Source organism: Pelodiscus sinensis, chromosome 25, assembly GCF_052426305.1.
Source record: "Pelodiscus sinensis isolate ZL-2025 chromosome 25, ASM5242630v1, whole genome shotgun sequence".
Classification (NCBI taxonomy): domain Eukaryota; kingdom Metazoa; phylum Chordata; order Testudines; family Trionychidae; genus Pelodiscus; species Pelodiscus sinensis.
Window position 1 is genome coordinate 20,760,415 of NC_143076.1, and position 18,199 is coordinate 20,778,613.

The window sequence follows — 18,199 nt, forward strand, 5'->3', positions numbered from 1 at the left end:
CACCGTTCACTCTGGGCCTGGGCCCCCTCTGACCGAACGCCTCAGGCCGCGCTCGCGGGGGCTAACAGCAGGGTTGTGTCCCTCCCAGGGAGACAGCGGCGGCCCCTTGATGTACAACCCGGGGCGCTGGCAGGTCGTGGGGATCGTCAGCTGGGGCCACGGCTGCGGCAGGCCGAGCACGCCCGGCGTCTACACCAAAGTGCAGGCCTATCTCAACTGGATCTACAGCGTCCAGAGGGTCAGTGTCTAGGGCTGCCAGGTGGCCAGTTGAGCCGGACGGTCCGGGATTGGAGCTTTCTGTCCGGGAAACAAACTGAGAAAACACCGGCCACAGGACTGTCGGGTGTGAACGAAGGACGTTTTCTTGTTCTCATGAGTATCCGGACGTAGCTGCTCGCGTGAGCGTGTCTCCCGGCCAGGCAGCACGCGGCTACGCAGTAGAGAGGAGGGGGGCGGTGGCAGGAGGGAATCCCTGGGGCCAGACTCGCCCACGCGCCCCGCCAGGACCATGCGTGGGACGGGCAGCACCCTAGCATTTACGTGCGCCCTGGTCAGCCCCACTCCCCGCCGGCCGGTTCCCCTCCCACTCGCCCCCACGTCAGCCCTGCTCCCACTGACCCTTCCCAGCCAGCCCCGCTCCCCGCCGGCTGGTTCCTTCTCCCCACACTCCCCCCCAGCCACCCCACTCCCACTGACCCCCTCCCATCCAGCCCCGCTCCCCGCCGGCTGGTTCCTCCTCCCCACACTCCTCCCCAGCCAGCCCCACTCCCCCTGAACCCCTCCTGGCCAGCCCCGCTCCCCACCGGCCGGTGTTCCCCCCGGATCAATCCCGCTCCCCCCGCTCCCCTCCCGACCAGCCCCGCTCCTCTCGTGGCCACCACTCCCCGTTCTGAGATGATGTGTGTCCAGTATTTTTGGTAGCACTTTGTAGACTAACAAAACATGGTGGGATCACGAGCTTTCGTGGGCACAGCCCACTTCTTCGGATGCCCGAAAGCTCATGGTCCCTTCTACGTGTGGTTAGTCTATAAAGCGCTACCAGACCATCGGTTGTTTTTGTCTGCAACAGACCAACTCAGCTACCCCCTGACGCTTTGGGATTTTTTCGAAACCCATCTGGTAACCCTGTGAGTGTCCTGCCGCTGAAACCTGCTGCTCCAGGCATCCCCTGATGGGGTCGTCCCTGCTCCAGGGCTGGGGGGACAGGGGCGGCACCCCTCGGCTGTGAGCCAGAGGCCAGGCCCTGGGGCCTCCCCGCACTGTTACTGCAACACACGGCATGGCCAGGGCACAAGCACCCGCCAGCCTGCCCCCTGCCTCGCGGTGCCCGCCCGCAGCACAGCCCTATTGCGCCCACGGCTGGCACGCAGGCAGTGGGGAGCCAGCCTGCACCGCACAGCAGCAGAGCTACGGAGACAGGCCTGACTCGGGCCTCCTGCCGTCGGGTTCCCAGAAAATCTCACGCAGCGCTGCTGGGGCTGAGCGAATCAGAACTGCTCCTAGGCTGCGCCCTCCGTAAAACGAGTGTCCCTGGGGCGCTTGGCCGCAGGCCGGGAGCGCTGCAGAGTGGCCCCCCGCTAGGTAATCAACCGGCCCCGGCACAGCTGGAGGAGTGGGGTGCTGCTCCTCCCCTGGAGGAGACTAAGTGGGCAAACGCCCATGGAGAGGCCAGCGCAGGTGGTGCAGGGGGATGCACGTCCAGAGGTTGGTTGCCCAGGCTCTGGCCCCTGGCAGCACCTGCCCCAGAGGGACCCGGCCTGTGGGGGACTGTCCCTGCCAGCACTAGAGGGGGCTGCAGGGGACGGAGGAGGGCCAGGGCCTGTTCCACCCCAGCCTGGCTGTGCTTTGGGAGCTGAGTGGGCATCCGAGCCTAGAACCTGGTCCAACATTTACTCCCGTGTCTGTGATGCCGGTTTTAATTGCTTGTCTGCTTCCCCTCCCAGTCCGAGCTCTGAGACGTCGCCCACGGCAGCTCCCCGTTGCCAGCCGGTGTGAACCCCCCAGCCCTGCCTTGGGTTCTGAGCTGCTGGGAGACCAACGTGCCGCCCCTGCCCCCGGATCCCTGCTCCGACGGCCGGGCAGCGACAGGACTCAGCTGGAACCAGGAACCCACCTGGCTCGGCGCCACCCCCAGAGCGGATGGGGCCTGCTCTCTGCAGCCGCCCGAGGCCATGCAGCCATCCTGTGGCACTGCTGATGGAACGAGCCAGCCTGTCCCTTGCCGCCTGGCCTGGCTTGGCTCGGGAACGGGTTCTCCGGAAGGGGAGGCCCTTGCGACAGGATGCACCGGCCGTTCTTTGCACAAGCAGGTGGGATGCAGCCCCCGAGCCCCACAGCACCAGGCTTCGGGGCCATCCAGCCCCGGTGAGCCCGACCCCCCTGCACCTCTTGGGTGTACAATGGGTGTTCTGTCAGAGGCGGGCCTGCAGGCTTTGCTGGGGGAGAACCGGCTGTAACATGAGCCAGGAGCAGGGTTGCCAGATGGTTGAAACAAAAATACTGAACCCTTCCCCCCCCCCCCCCAAAAAAAAACACTAGGAAAAAATTCTGTTGAAGACCAAAGTTGTTGAGCAAAAAAAAAAAGGACTCCACTCCAAGACTTAAACAAAAATAAAATAAAATAAAAAATTAAAACAGCATGTCCCCTTTAAGAGTGAGTGCAGGGATAGAAACTGGGGATAGGTTGAGCACTAAGACCCAGGGGAGTCATTGCTTCCCCTTGATCTTTTTGCCAGCAGCCATTTTGTGCGGGCAGCCGTGCGGAACCAGGTAAGCATGGGGTCTGGGAGGGAGGGCGGGCACTGAGTGTCTGTAGGGTTGCCAGGTGCCCGGCATTTTTGCCTCCTGGCCAAGGAAAAAAATTAGAAAATATGGGACATCTTAGGCATCTGGTATTTTCTGAATTTTTTACCAGACAGGAGGCAAAAATATCAGACTGACCGGGTGAATACCGGACACCTGGCAACCCTAGCCAGGAGTAAGAGCAGTCGGACACCAGGGTTCACAGCCATGGCTCAGGAGCGCAAGGGGAAGCCAAAAGGGAGGCCTCACTGACTCAGACTGTAAGGGCAGAGGGGCCCATCGTGACCAGCGGGTCTGATTTCCTGCAGGCTGCAGCACCTCAGCCCCACTCCTGTCCTAGACTCACTGCCTCCGAGTTCCTGACCCCAGCCCAGGAGGTCGAATGACAGAGAATCCACCATTCGCACTAGTAGAAACCAGCAAGCATCCCATGCCCCTGCTGCAGACAAAGGCAACCTTGCCCACCCAGCCCCCAAGGGCTCTGCATGTCTGCCCCACCGCCCGGCAAAACCCTCCGCCCAAGCCCCGGGAAAGGGCTCTCTGGAGCCCCTCGGAGCAGCCTGGCCTTTGGCCACCCGCTGAGGAAGGAAGGGCCAGGCCCCAGGAAGCCTGAGTGCAGGTCTCCCAGTAGGGCCCCGTGGAGCGCCCGGGGGACCCACGCTCTTTCCTGGAGCAACGCAAAGCCGCAGGTCTCCGTGTGTACAGGTGTGACTAGTGAGGGGGCTGCCTACTCCAGTGGCCCTGGGCCCACGCTGGTGGGCATGCACTGGCTGCCATGTGTGCTGGGGTGACCCCTGCTGGCCTCTGGCTGTAAGCACTGCCCAGTGCTGGTCGCCCCCGCCCCAGACAATGCCCAGCAAAGGTTTCTCCCCTAACCATGAGAAGGGGGTGGCTACCCGGGGGGATGGGTGTTCTGTGGTTTTTGAGGAGCAGTTTTGGAAAACACGAGGACAGACTGAGCCGACTGCTGGGGGTTGAGGGGCCTGTGGACCCCACCCCAAGGGGTTGGAGGCTGCCCGCCCTGACCCCTATGCCCACGTCGAACCCGGGCCGTGCTGTGCCTCTGAGAAGCAATAAACCCCCGTTCTACAGCTGGCAGAGTCACGTCTTGCTGCCGATGGGGGTGCAGGGTCGGGGGGTCCCCCCAGGCGGCCCAGATCCGTCGATCGGCGGCTCAGTCCGAGAGACGATGCCAGTCGGGAAAGCCAGCCGCCGTTCCCTGCTCTGACTGCTACCCAGCGCCACAGCCAGGCCCAGTGGCGGGGACAGAACCCAGCAGCCTTCGCTGCCAGGCCTGGTAGAACTGCTTGCCCCCTGCCCCCCCCCAGCCCCATGCGCTCTCCAGCCCGGGGCTCAGCTAGCACTGGAGCTGCCTGGTGCCAGCCAGGGAACTGGGCCTGCAGCAGCTCTCTGGGACTCAGCGGCACAGGCCGGCCTGCGAGCCTGGCACGCGGCCTTTTGGCACCGGGACGTTTTGTGCCCCGCCAGGCAATAGCCCCGCCCCGCCCCGTGGGTAGCATCTTCTCCAGAGTGGCTGCCATTTTCTTCGGGAGCCACGCCTGGCCTGGAGGGGGAGGGGAAGAGAGCAAGAGAGGAGGGTTTCAAAGGCAGAATCCCCCTCGGGGCCCTTCAATAGCGTCCCCCGTGCGCTGTGGGTCGGGCCCCAAGATCTTCCTGCCACAGCCTGAGGGCAGCTCAGCCTGCAGCCACCCCCGAGCCCGCGGCGGAACCTGCTGAGGCGCCAGGCTCCGCCAGTCCCCCGGCGCCCGCCAGAGGTTCCCGTTTTTACCGGGGGTGCGTGAAAGGTGGGCGGGTCTTGGTGGGGCGCGGCCCCCGGGCTCAGAGGAAGGCAGCCGGAGTGCAGGGCTTTCTAGGCGGCTCAGCTCTCCCTGCAGCCCGCTCCCCCCGGTGCCAGGGCGCGGCTGAGCCCAGGGAGAGCAGAGCACGGGGGCCGCGCTGCTCGGCAGAGAACAGGGTTCACCCCGTCGATGCACCTAACGATGAGCGTGACACTCGGCTCTGCCACCCCCCAACCAAGCGACTCCAGCCATCCCGGCAGCGGCTGTACCACGCACTCACCCACAGCCCGGCCTAGGGCTCCCGCCGCAGACCAGTGACCGGGGTGGGACAGATGCCCACGGACGGCCACACTCTGGCAGACGCTGTCTCGGGCCTGGGCTTCTCCGCTCAGCACAGGAGGCTCTCGTGCCTGCGCGTGCTCCTCCAGCTCCGTGCCCACGCCGCACACCAACGGCCAGGCCCCACGGCAAGGGCAGAAAGGACCCAGGCGAGGGAGTTTCTCTACTAAACATAAACTTTTATTTCATTCAAGGCAAAGCTAAATAAAACTCTATAGTGCAAAGTGTTTGGAAAGGCATCGGACAGTGTCCCTATACATTCAGTATTTACAACTATGTACTGTGTCTGTATGTACACATATACATGTGTGTGCGCATAATGTACAGTCCCCTCCCTGCCCCTCACGGGACAAGGTGCTGGGGGACACCCCGTTTTAAAGCGGGGGAACAGCTCGGGAACTAGTGGATTTTCCAAGCTGGCGGAGCCCTCGCTGCATGCCCATTGTGCAGTATATCTATAAATCCAGACGTGTACAGGCCCCTAAGGGTCTCAAAGGGATTGTTACGCGGTCTCTAGGCAAGCCGGAGGAGTGGGCCGTGCACAGAAGAGCATTGCATGTCGCGTGGTAGGTGGGACATCCCCAACACCACTTCTAGAAAAGACTAACGGCTCATGACAGCTAACAATCATTCTAACCCACCCTCTCCGCAGCGCCGTGGGCGTGGAAGTGCTGCACAGAGGCTGGACTGGGGATCTCACGGGGCAAGGGAAGATTTTTGCGTCTTTTGGTCTAAAACATCATGAGCGACGATGACCCGCGAACCGGACTTTGCATTTGCGCAGCCCCTTTTGTCCAAGGAGCCGAGCGCACGTGACAAGCAACCCCCGAGGCAGGTCAGTGCTGTCAGCCCATTTCACAGACAGGGAAACTGAAGCACAGAGATTTCCCCGGGCTGCCCACAGACACACAGCAGCAGAGCAGCAAACAGAACCCAGCAGGCCTACCTGCCTACTCTAACCAGTGGCCAACACTGTCAAACCTTTCAGAGCGTATCCCCATTGCCCTGCATCCTGAGGAGCTCCGTGAGTAGACAAGGGGCCGGAAAAACCCTTGCAAACTGCCCTGGTGAAAAGCACAGTCACAACCGCACCAGCACCCGGTGCTTTGGGGGCTTCCCCCTCTTCCAACAGTCCCTCCATGGGCAGACTTGAGCACGGTTACAAGCAGGCAGGCGGGGCTCCCTGTCGATCGCTACCAGAGTCAAATTGCCATCGTACTCCTGTCTGCAAATGAACTGGCACGTCCCCCCCCCCCCCACACACACACACACACACTGCTCTGGCCAGCCGCTGAGGCAGCCGGATCAGGCTGGTCCATACGCTAACTCCAGAACACACCCATGCAGTGCAAGGTTCTTGCACCGCTCATCCAGAGCAGGCTCCCACTCGCTGACAGAGCAGCAAAGCCGGTCCCCAGTCCCGAAAAGCCGCCCCGCCTCCGATCCTCACAGCGAAGGGGCTGGGGAGAAGGGCCCAGTTTCGGTCCTTGGCCCATTCACACACACAGATACAGCCCGCCCCAGAAATGAAGCAGCTGGCTTGTGACACGCTGCCCATAAAGGGCCACAGTCAACGGATTATTTCAGGCTGGATACAGTTCGAAGCCCATTCGCAGCTCTAGCGCCTTGAGACGCATGCCCGGGGGGGCAGTCTCCTGCGTTTACAGGCGGATTTCCCCGCGCACTCAAGGGTTTAAGTCCCACCCACCTCAGTGTCTGCTCCCCCTCCTGTCGCTTATACGACCACCCGGCGCCGCGGCACCCACGCCTCCGAAGCTCTCCCTGAGCACCCGCCTGCTCTCTCTGTGGGCCCAGTGGGCTGCTGGGGGGAGAGGGCTGCATGCATGGAGCTCCCAGGGAGCTCTGCCGTCGGACCAGAGCACGAGCCAGGGCGCCAGCCCACGGCAGAGAACCAGGGGGCGCAGAACCCCAGCGCAATGAAAAGGGCTCTCGGGCCTCGCCAGCGGCACCAAGAGAAAGTGGAAGTGTCCAGGGAGAGACTGACGGTGTCCCTTTGAACATCACCCTAACCAGCCTTCCCGGGGCTCCTCCTCCTGACACTGCTCCTCCAAGCGCCGCAAAGCACCTTACAAATCATACTAAGGAGGCCTCACAACATCCCCTGTGAGGTAGCTCAGTATTGTTATGCTCATTTTAAAGGCGGGGAAACTGAGGCACAGAGCCAGGAAAAGAACCCAAGCACCCTGAATCCAAGCCCGCGAGCCACACGGCTGTACTCCCTCCCGGCAGAGTGAAAGGAACTCCCCGCTCTTTCTGCAGCGAAAGGGAAACTGAATGAGTTGTTTCCCCTTTAAGCCCATCAGATACGTGATTTGCATAACTAATTAAAGCCTTGATAAGCCAGCGTCTTCCATGTCTATTACCCTAAGTGCCAAGCTTTAAAAAAAAGAGTAACCCTGGAACCGATGGAAAACGCTACAGCCACTTCTCCCGAGAACGCCAGCCTGGTGCGCGCCCCAGGACAGGGGAAGCAGCTGAAGGTACCTTAGACACAGCTGGCTCCGGGACAGAGTGATGGAGCATGCTCCAGGCTGCTCTGCCTGGCCTGAGCACAGGAAGAGAGGCCGACCTGGCAGTCCCACACCATGCCCCAGTGCTCCGGAGGGAGCAGCAGTGCCAGGGAGCGGTACAGCCGCAGGACCGGTGACAGCCTCCTCGTGGCCAGCCTGTCCATCAGACACAGCCACAGGGACACCCAGGGCACACTCTGCCTCGGCTGGGCCCACATAACAGGAGGCAGAGAGCGGCGCACGGCCTGGCCCAGGAGCTGCCCTCTTTCCCACTGACTTGCTGCCGAGGGGCCGGGAGCGGAGGGAGGGTAAAAGCACAGCCGGCCCTGGACACCGAACTCGCTAGAGCCGGGGGCCATTCCTGCAGCTTCTGTCTTGCTCACATTTCCTCTGCCCCAGGACAGTCAGAAATGTGAAGCTTGTCAGCCCAGCTGCCTCTTCCCAGGCATGCGCCCATCACCACGGCGTCTTGGCTGAGTCCCAAAGACCCTCCAGAAGGGAGAGAACAGGAATCACAGCCCAGAGTCCCAGCCGCCCTGCACCCTCCCCCACCCCGTGTGGCACTGCTGGCAGCGGGACACGGCACAGTCCAGAGCCAAACAAGAGCCATGCCCGCAAGCCGGGTGAGTGGAGCGACGAAGGGCAGGCAGGGGGGCCGAGCTCCCATTGCTCCTGCACCCTGCGCGGCCACAGAGCTGCCCCAGCCCGGACTGACGCAGGGGCACTGGAGCTGGAAGGGGAGGGAGCTGCCAGGTCAGCCGCAGCCCCGGCTGCTCCCCCTACCCAGCCAGGGCGAGGGACGAACGCCCGGCGTGGCAAAGGGGCCCCCGTGGTTTGCTTCAGAGGGGGGCTTGGCAGCAGAGCCCTCTTCCGCCTGGACCCAGCCCCACTCTCAGGCTCTCTCCTGGCAGTGTCCCAAGCAGCCTGGCCCCCAGAGGGCTCTGCTCCAGGAGCCGGCTGCCCTCTGCATGGTGCATGGCCCCCACCCAATGCCGAGCTCCCCGGGAGCCAAGCAGGGGACGTGCTCCCTGCCTCCCTCCCCGCTCCCAGGGCAGCGGTCTGGCTCGGCGCCCTCACGCCCGGTCCCCGGTGACGAGCTTGCCGCTCTCGGGCACACGCCGCACCCAACCCCCCGGCCCAGCCCACACTGCAGCGCAAGGAGACCCACCCCGGCCCTGCCTCCCCGAGAGAAAGGGGCTGGCCAGCTCCCTTCCCCGGCGCGGCTGAGGCACGGCGAGAGCGGAGCACAGCGCTGCCCTGAGCATGGCTGGGTTCAAAAGCAAAGAGACCCCCCAACCCCCGCCAGCAGAGCGTTGCTGCGCTTGCGTCAGGCCTTTGGGGGCGCTTTCCGGTCCGCCCTGGAGCCCGCCAGGCCGTTCTCGGTGTTGTCGACCCCCGAGGAGCTCACGAGGCACTCCTTCCTAGGACAGAGAAGGGCACCTGCAGCACGGGGCCGGCACCCGCCGCCCCGCCCCGCCCCGCCTGCAGCGACCGGGCCCCGGCACCCACCGCCCCGCCCCACCCCGCCCCGGGCCCCGGCAGCGCCCCGCCCCGCCCCGCCTGCAGCGACCGGGCCCCGGCACCCACCGCCCCGCCCGCAGCGACCAGGCCCCGGCACCCGCCGCCCCGCCCCGCCCGCAGCGACCAGGCCCCGGCACCCGCCGCCCAGCCCCCCCGCAGCGACCAGGCCCCGGCACCCGCCGCCCAGCCCCGCCCGCAGCGCCGCCCCGGCCCCGCGCCCCACCCGCAGCGACCAGGCCCCGGCACCCCCGCCCAGCCCCGCCCGCAGCGACCAGGCCCCGGCACCCGCCCCCACCCCGCCCGCAGCGACCAGGCCCCGGCACCCGCCGCCCCGCCCCACCCGCAGCGACCGGGCCCCGGCACCCGCCGCCCCGCCCCGCCCGCAGCGACCAGGCCCCGGCACCCGCCGCCCCGCCCCGCCCGCAGCGACCAGGCCCCGGCACCCGCCGCCCCGCCCCGCCCGCAGCGACCAGGCCCCGGCACCCGCCCCGCCCCACCCGCAGCGACCGGGCCCCGGCGGTGACGCTCTCAGAGCGAGGGGAGCCGGGGAGGGAGGGACGTCCAGGCACCAGACACTTCGCCAGCACGAGCACCCAGCTCCTCCTGCTGCCATCGCTGCAGGCGGCAGGGCGCGCGGCACAGGCCAGGGCAGAGAGGAAGCAGGCGGCAGAGCCCAGGAGCTCCTGGCCCGCACGGCCCAAGAGCCGGGCCCTTCCCTTGCTGGGCAGAGGGCTCCGGGCTACAAGCCTGGGCCGCGGCCTCCCGAGGAAGCAGGGCAAGGCCTGAGCGTTGGGCACTGACTGAGGACTGGGCAGGGCAGGCCACCGGGACAGCCCTGCACGGACAGGCCTTCGTGGATGCCGGCACAGCTGGGGGGCGGGGGCCCAGGCAGGGCTGTGCAGGCCAGCTACGGGCAGAGCTGGGAACACCGCTCAGCGTGGGCCGCTTTCCAGGCCAGGACCGTTCGCTGGCCCACGCTGCCACCTGCCCCCCCTGGCCGTGACGCAGCCCCGGTGTCTAGGCTGGGGAGGCGGGCCCGGGAGAGCACCAACATCCCTGCCCACGGTCCGCACGGCGCCACCCCCACCCCGGCGCAGCGGGGCTGAGAGAAGGGACCCCCCCCATACTCACTTCTTGCCCTGGGACCTTTTGAGGACGAGCAGGACGATTTTCTTGATGACCAGGATAAGGATGAGGAGGCCGACGACCCCGCCCACCACGGCCAGGATGATGAGCGTCAGGGTGTTGTCCACGGGCACCACTGCAGGAGAGAGGCCCAGAGGAGTGGTGAGGGGCAGCCGGGCGGGAGAGTCCCACCCGCACGGTGCCTCTGGTCCTGAGCCGGGGGGCAGCCCCCAGAGATGGCGCCTACTCGTCGGACCCCAAAGCCTCGGCCACCCCGCAGCTGCAGGGCCCCTCCGCATCCTCCACCTCATCTCGAACACCCACCGGCCTCACTGTCCCTGCTGCTGCCAGACCTCCCTCCATAGCACGGCCCGTGGCTCCGCTTGACTGCCAGCCACGGAGGGAGCTTGGCGAGTGGACGCCCTGCTGGCACCCGTGGCTACCGGCCTGTGGCAAGGCCCCTGCCTTTATGCCAGCTCTCCTTGCCTCGGGGGACTGTAGGTCTCAGGGGTGCTCAGTGGGAGAGGCCCAAAACAAATCCAGGGAGCTACAAGCCAGGGCCCACTCTGAGAGGTCGGCCGCCTTCTCGGGGGGGTCAGTGGAAAGTCCCCCCAGCCCAGGTCCTCTCCTGAACAGACGGCTCTCCGGGGACTCCGTTCTGAGGCGGGCAGCATGTGCCCAGTCCGCCATGCCAGACTACAAGTGTTGGGAGCAGACTCCACTCTCCTGTGCCCCTGGAAACCCGACTGAGCTCAGGAGCCGAGTCCCGGCCCAGAGGGCTCCCCGGGGCAGACACTCACTCTCGGGGACCACCCTGAGGGTGATGGTGGCGTTGTGCTCCGCGCCCTTCTCCTTGGGGTTCCTGACGTGGCAGGTGTACTTCCCGGCATCGCTGAAGTCCACGAACATGGAGATGGAGATGTTGTTTTCCTTCCCAGTGGTCGTGCCGATTAGCTGGACCCGAGGGTCACTATATACAATCTTCGGCTCGGATGCCTTGTTCTTGATCTTCCCGCGATAGATCTGCAGGGGTGGGCGGGGGAGTGCACCAGGACACTGAGCAAGCGACCAGCCTGGCCAGCCTGCACGCTCAACAAGCCCCAGAGAGCTCTGCCGGCTGCATCAGACACAGCCCAGGGTGGCAGGGCACAGGCTGAGGGCTGGGGCCAATGTTCCCTCTAATCTTTTCCAGCCATGTGCAGAATAACTTTTTTATGTGCACTGAAGTACGTGTGAACGTGCACCACCTGCAGAACCAGACCTAGCTGTGGGTGCTCTGCTACTCAGCTGGGCAGCACTGGAATCACAAGCGCCCGGCGTACAGGGCACCCTGCCTGGGGCCCATCTTCATGATAATCGGCAGCCGCGCGCCCACGCCAGGGACAAGCCAGCTGTGCCAGTGCCAGTGCCATGCAGATGGAGCTCTGGCCCCACTACAAGTGGACAAAACTCTCTTGGGACCCCCCTTTGCTTCCCCAGGGTTTTGTCTCCTCCAGCCGGGGGAGAACCCAAATGCCTGGCTTTTGCCCCGGGCTCCCAAAGCCAGTTACTCCCCCCAGCACGCCCCTCCCCACCCCAAGCGGTCTCCTAGGGCGCCCCAGTGAGCGCAGCAGCCAGCCACAGGGACCCCCAGGGAATGAGCAGAGCGGAGGCAGAACAGAACTGTGCTCCATGCACCCTCCCCTTCCTGGCTCTCCAGCCCCGGGCCCTCCCCAACTGCACAGGGCCAAAGGCGGGGGTGGGGGATGGCTCCTCTCCTAGTTAAGCCAGGGTCACGTGAAATGACAACTTTGTTCAGCTCCTGCTGGGCCCCGGAACCTTCTCCTCCCTTATCTCTGCCCCCTCCCGAAAGGGGAAAGCAGCTGAATGGGGCAAATAAGGGCAGGACAGGCCACAGGCTACCCGGGAAGCAGCAGGCCGGTCTCACTTGCCAGGTGGCTGCATCGGCCGGAATCCACTTTCCACCCTAGGAATCCGGGGGCTGCAACCAGCAGCAAGAGCACCGGCCCAGGCACACGCGGCCAGAGGGCAGCTTCGTGCTGGCCCAGGCTGGAGGGGCAGGGCAGCCGGGCTGGCCGGCAGAAGCCCTACCTCACTCTGGCAAGCGGGGGAGAAGGTGGCCCTGCTCGGAGCCCCTGGCTCTTGGGCGTCAGGGTGAGCACGAGAAGGGGCCTGTGGAGCTGGAAAATTCACTGGGCTTCGCTCCAAGCGCGGCGTGAAACGGGACACGGTTGAGCCCAAGGGGAGTGTTTAACCCATGGCCCCGCCGGCCTCGCCACTGCTTCCGAAGCTCACAGACACGGCTGCAGGCGAGGGCCAGGAAATGGGTTTGGGGACTTGTCTGGGGCCAAGCCGAGTGGAACCCCCCCCCCCCCAAGGGCTGGCCGTCAGAGCCCACGCACCATTTCAGTGCTGTTGTAGTACCAAGTGAAGACAAGGTCCTCGAACCCCATGCAGGTGGTGAAGATGCAGGACAGCTGCACTTTTGTGTTGTTCAGGGCCGTCACCACCGGGGTTTTCCCGACCGACACCTCCAGCGTGACTGCCATGGAGAAGAGCTGTAAGCCTGCCCGGGGATGGAGAGAGAGACCGAAACCAGGTCAGCCGCACCGGAGACCCGCTCCCCACCGGGGACGGCCTCTCCTGGGGCACCCCAGGGCTACGCAGCCACGCAGTCACCTGGCAGCAAGGCCACACGGCCAGTCCGCTACCTCGCCAGGCCGGGCTGCCAGCCTAGAGGACACAGGACAGGGCCTCAGGGCTGAGCCCTGGGGAAAGGCGACTGCGAGGAGCCGGACCAGCAGCCGTGTCGCTGGTCAACAGGGAAGGGAGCGTCTCCCAGCGCCGGCCTTCCACGGCCAAGCCCCTCGCGGCCGCCCTGGTACCCACGTGGCAGCCCCGCTGGCCCTCCCCAGAATCCAGGCACGCCAAACTCTCAGAGCCCCTGGGGGCCCACAGAGCCGTGGCAGAACTGGACTGGGATCCGGGAGCCCTAACTCCTCATTCCCAGGCTGCTCCAGGGACTCCGAACAACCCTCATGTGACCATCCCTCTCTGCACCGGGCTCACAGGCCAGCTCAGCCACAGCACCCCAGGCAGCAGCCCGGGGAATGGCCTGGCGCAGCCGGGAACGGGAGCCAGAGGGGCCCTGCTGCAACCCACGGCTGATCCCCTCAGTGGCCACTGGGGGCCTCTCTCGGTTTGCAGAAGGGCTGCAGAAAGAGCATTTCTATCCCTGCCCCCATCTGGCCCATCCCCCAGCTCACCCTTCCCAGGCTGGGGGCTCCTGCTCCCAGCCCCTGCCACACGGCACCAGAGGGAACTGCGCACAGGCCACTTGGAGCTTGCCGTCTTCAGGGGACCGTCATGCTTTGGCCCTTTTCCTAGGGACCTCAGCAGGCTGCCAGGGAAGCGGGGGGCGGGGGACAAGGCCAGGCCGTGCCGTGGCACAGGAGTTAGGCCATCTGGGAGAGCCCCCGGAGACAGCTCGGAGCGCTCCGCTGGCTGTCGCAGCCAGGTGCTACTCCCTAGGGTACGGCCACACTACGGAGATCCAAGCTGCCGCCGGCGATCTTCCAGGGTTCGAATTAGCGGGCCTAGTGAAGACAGCGAATTCGAGCCGAGGGGGCGCTGCGGGAGCCACGAGGAGTAAGGGAAGCAGTTTCCTGCAGCGTGCCCAGCGCCGAACGCCGAGGGAAGGCACTTCCACCTCATATTGTCACAGCTGAAGCTGCGGATCTTACTCGACCTTGCCCCTCTGCGCCCCAGAGCCTTGCGGGCTAACCCGACCATGCAGCGCGCCTCAGCCTCAGTCACCGAAGAGCAGAATCACATGACTCAGCTGCACTGAGGTGTCTCTTTCCCCCACCCCCTTTTTTTGTAGCAGGGCTGAGTTGCCGGAGGTACAAAGGGGTCTGATTCCCTTCCGGAGATCCGAGGAGCCAGCGCCTGGTCTTAGAACTCAAGATGACCCAGCTTACAACAGCTGAGCGTCGGTTCTAATCATGACGACAGTCTTTCCTTCTTAAAATGAGACTGCGCTTGGGCTATCTGGGCTGGGAGTTTCGAAGAAGCCTAAGGGAATTAGGCACCTAAATCCCACTGGAATTCAAGCTCCTTTGAAATCCCAGTCCCCCTCCCTCTCTCATTTCTCCGGCTTATTTAAAATTAGCTTGAGAGCCAACAAGCTCCTGTGCTGTCCTTGCCCTACCCGAAGCCCCTCTCGGGAGTTTTCTAACCAGTGCCGGGTTTTAAGTACCAAACATTCATTCGAATTCTTGGGTTCAGATTCTCCGATTGAGAAGGAGCCCCTGCACACAGTAGGGTAACAGCCCGGCAGGGGGCACAGGGAATTCTGAATCCCGTCGGAGGGGCCTCCTGGGAGCCAGCAAACAGCACCGGAAGAAGCACACAGAATGTCTTGGCTCCTAGCCCTGCGATGCAGCCAGGGCATTTTACAGAACCTCCCCCAGACTCAGATCTGGGTGGCTCCAAGCAGAGCCCCAGAGCTCCATTTCGTTCCTCTGCTGGGAAGGAGGCTATGACAAATACTTTTAACCCTGTCATTATTCTCAGCTGCATGGAAGACAGTTGTTTCCCGGGGCCCCTGCCGTATTTCCCCCCTGCAATGCTGGCAGCAGCGAGCAGCTGGACTCCCCGCCAGCAGAGCGAGAAGGATGGAGCGGAGATGAGAAAACCCCGAAGGAGCCGCCGCTGCATGTCTACTAGCAATTGCTGCCGGCAGAACGGAGGCCTGGATGCCAGGGTGACTGGGCTATTCCTGGAGCGACCTTGGCAAGTCGCTTATGCTCAGTGCCTCCGACTGCACATCCGCAAACCAGCCATCAGGTTCCCCAGCCCGGAGGGAAGCACTTGGAGATCGTGCACAGAAGGGCAAGTGCTCCGCCGGCTCGGCACGAGAGCAGCGGGAATCAAAGCAGGCTGCTGGCGGTGGGCTTTCCTCGCGCCAGTGTCGAGCCTACATCCCTGATGTTGGTCAGAGGGAGAACAACAATGTCGATGATTAGGGGGTTCTAGCAATGGTTACAGCTACTGCGTTGCCACACACTCTGACCGGGGCGCACGGGGGCTGGAGAGGTACAGGCGCACTGACCGGGGCGCACGGGGGCTGGAGAGGTACAGGCGCACTGACCGGGGCGCACGGGGGCTGGAGAGGTACAGGCGCACTGACCGGGGCGCACGGGGGCTGGAGAGGTACAGGCGCACTGACCGGGGCGCACGGGGGCTGGAGAGGTACAGGCGCACTGACCGGGGCGCACGGGGGCTGGAGAGGTACAGGCGCACTGACCGGGGCGCACGGGGGCTGGAGAGGTACAGGCGCACTGACCGGGGCGCACGGGGGCTGGAGAGGTACAGGCGCACTGACCGGGGCGCACGGGGGCTGGAGAGGTACAGGCGCACTGACCGGGGCGCACGGGGGCTGGAGAGGTACAGGCGCACTGCCACACAGGGCCAGGTCCTGACAGATGGGACAGCACAAAGTCCAGAATTCACTCCCTCCCTCCCTGTGTATTTGAGAGCCTGGCTACCTGTGATGTCCCCCTTACAGCCGCACTCTTGGACTCATGGGAGCACATGAGGCTCTGGGGTTCCCTTCAGAACACTAGGAAGTTCCAGCCCTGGCTGCAGGCTCCCTAAAGGCTGAGAGACCAGCCAGCAAAGGGAGAGCCCGACATTTGGTATTTTGTAAGTCTGGTGGATTCGAGGGGCCCAGCCGCAGATTTTTGAGCCGTTGGCATTGGCCACACTAAGCCATTGCTCCCTGGCCAACAGCCTGCATCCAGCCTCCAGACACACACGCCCCACCGCCAGACACACCTCACCACCCCGCCACACACCCCCCAACATCCCACCCCGCCCCACACACCCCAACACCCCGCCCCACCCCAACACCCCAATACCCCACCCCCGCCACACACACACACCACCACACACACACAGCCCAACACCCCACCTGCCACAAACACTCCAACTCCCCACCCTGCCACACACCCCCACGCACCCCAACACGCCACACACACACCCCACCCTGCCACACACACCCCCACGCACCCCAACACGCCACACACACACACACCACCCTGCCACACCCCCCCCACGCACCCTAACACCCCACCACGCCACACACACACACACCCCACCCTGCTACATACGCACCCCAACACGCCACACACACACACCCCACCCTGCCACACACCCCCCCCACGCACCCCAACACGCCACACACACACACCCCACCCTGCCACACACACCCCCACGCACCCCAACACGCCACACACACACACCCCACCCTGCCACACCCCCCCACGCACCCCAACACGCCACACACACACCCCACCCTGCCACACCCCCCCCCCCACGCACCCCAACACGCCACACACACACACCCCACCCTGCCACACCCCCCCCCACGCACCCCAACACGCCACACACACACACCCCACCCTGCCACACCCCCCCCACGCACCCTAACACCCCACCACGCCACACACACACACACCCCACCCTGCCACACCCCCCCACGCACCCCAACACCCCACCACGCCACACACACACACACCCCACCCTGCTACATACGCACCCCACACGCACTGCCACACCCACCACTCTGACAGTCTCCCTTGGCCCAGGACTCCAGCACTGGGCCTTGCGCTGTCTGAAACTCCCGGAGCCAAGAAGCGACTCCAGCGCCGGACGTGGCTGCCACCGGATAACCGGGTGGGAGAGGCCCCGAGGGCTGAGCCCTGCCCGGACCCAGCGCGTCTGCTCTGCTCCGCCTTGGCGGCGCCCCCCATGCCCCGTGCCGGGGGGCTCCCGGAGCCGGCTGGGGAGCGCACCCCGCAGCCCCTCGCTCTGGAGCCACCTGGCCTCCCACGGCCGGGCTGGGCGCGAAGCGGGAGACGCGCTCGGAGGGGGAGCCCCGAAAAGCGGGTCCCCCGGCCCGGGGGCAGCGCAGCCCAACCCAGCCCGCGAGCGGCGGCTCCGAGCCGCGGGTCCCGCTGCGCCCTTACCCAGCAGAGCCGCCAGCCACCGAGCCTCCGCCATCCCCGGGCCGGCCCCTCGCGGCTCCTGCGCCGCCTCCGGAGCGCCACAGGCCGGCAGGTCCCCGCAGCGGCTCCCGCATCCGGCCGGCGCGGCGCTGCAAGTTGGTCGGACGCGGCGCCCGGGCAGGCAGGGCAGGGCAGGGCGGGGCGGACGCGGCGGGGCGCGCTGCCAGGCGGGGCGCTGCAGCCAGGGAGCCGCCCGGGGGTGGGGCCCGGCCCGGCCACTGGGGCTGCGTTTGCGGCTCTGCAGCCCCTACGCGGCCGCGGCTGCGGCGGGGCTCTGCAGTGCGCGCTGGGCCGGGGGGGGGCGCGGGGCTCCCGGCTGCAGGCAGGGCCCCCCCGCGCCCCGGGAGTCCGCCTGAGCCGGCCAAGCCCCAGGGCGCGGCTTTTCCCCACCCTGCCCCCCTCCACTGCACCCGCAGCCTCCCCTCCTCTGGCTACACCCCCCGGCCTCTGCCCCCTGCGCTCAAGGAGACTCTCCTTCGCTACCAGCCGTACAGGGTCTATGGCACACAGCTGAGCGTGTGGAATCCAGCCGGCTGCGAGCGCAGGGACACCGGACAGTTACTTTGACTGCTGGGTCGCTTCCACTGCTCTGTCCCCTCGGCAGCGAAGTATCTGGGGCTCCTAGAGCAAAGCAACTAACACCCCTCTTCTCACACCAGCCCTCCCAGGGCTTGTAGCAGGGAAAGAGCGTGGCTGTAACCATTGGACCACACTCCCCTTCTCAGCGCTGGGCGGGTTCCAGGCTTCTCACTAGTACTGGGCATGTTTCGCTTTCTGCCTGTAGGGTCCCACAACCCAGACCCTCAATTCTGGTCCGTTCATGGTCACAGGGCTTGAGAATGTCCCACGACAGGGTCCTGGCCCACGGAGGATTGTGCTGGGTTGCAGTTGTGACGGCGCGTTGGGGGTCCCCATCTCCTGCACCCCAAAATGGCACAAACAGACTGCACCAGCCGGTGGAATAGAGGAAGTTTATTGCCTCTCCAGGATACAGCACAGCACAGATGGAATC

The 18,199-nt window shown here is 65.2% G+C and overlaps 2 protein-coding genes across 2 annotated transcripts in view; one reads left to right on the top strand and one right to left on the bottom strand.

Annotated features, from left to right (window-relative positions):
• TMPRSS4 (transmembrane serine protease 4) overlaps window positions 1-2,081 on the top strand; it is a 23,168-nt gene extending 21,087 nt beyond the window's left edge. The window contains exons 12-13 of the mRNA XM_075909329.2: window positions 89-238; window positions 1,944-2,081. Coding sequence (XP_075765444.2) covers window positions 89-238; window positions 1,944-1,955 — 162 coding nt within the window. The 3' untranslated portion in view covers window positions 1,956-2,081. The remainder of the gene's footprint in view (window positions 1-88; window positions 239-1,943) is intronic.
• On the bottom strand, window positions 872-17,318 carry SCN4B (sodium voltage-gated channel beta subunit 4). Its single transcript, XM_075909331.2, has 5 exons — window positions 17,149-17,318; window positions 12,520-12,683; window positions 10,918-11,140; window positions 10,124-10,253; window positions 872-8,892 (listed from the first exon to the last, which is right to left on the bottom strand). The coding sequence occupies exons 1-5, from the start codon at window positions 17,180-17,182 to the stop codon at window positions 8,799-8,801; spliced, it is 645 nt and encodes a 214-aa protein (XP_075765446.1). The 5' UTR covers window positions 17,183-17,318; the 3' UTR covers window positions 872-8,798.
• Window positions 17,319-18,199: the final 881 nt, after the last annotated feature.

Coding starts and splice junctions, on each gene's coding strand:
- SCN4B (XM_075909331.2), bottom strand. CDS start 17,182: ATGGCGGAGGCTCGGTGGCTGGCGGCTCTGCTGG. Junction 11,141..12,519: donor ACTACAACAGCACTGAAATG/GTGCGTGGGCTC, acceptor CCACCCCTGCAG/ATCTATCGCGGGAAGATCAA. Junction 8,893..10,123: donor AAAAGGTCCCAGGGCAAGAA/GTGAGTATGGGG, acceptor TCTCTGTCCTAG/GAAGGAGTGCCTCGTGAGCT.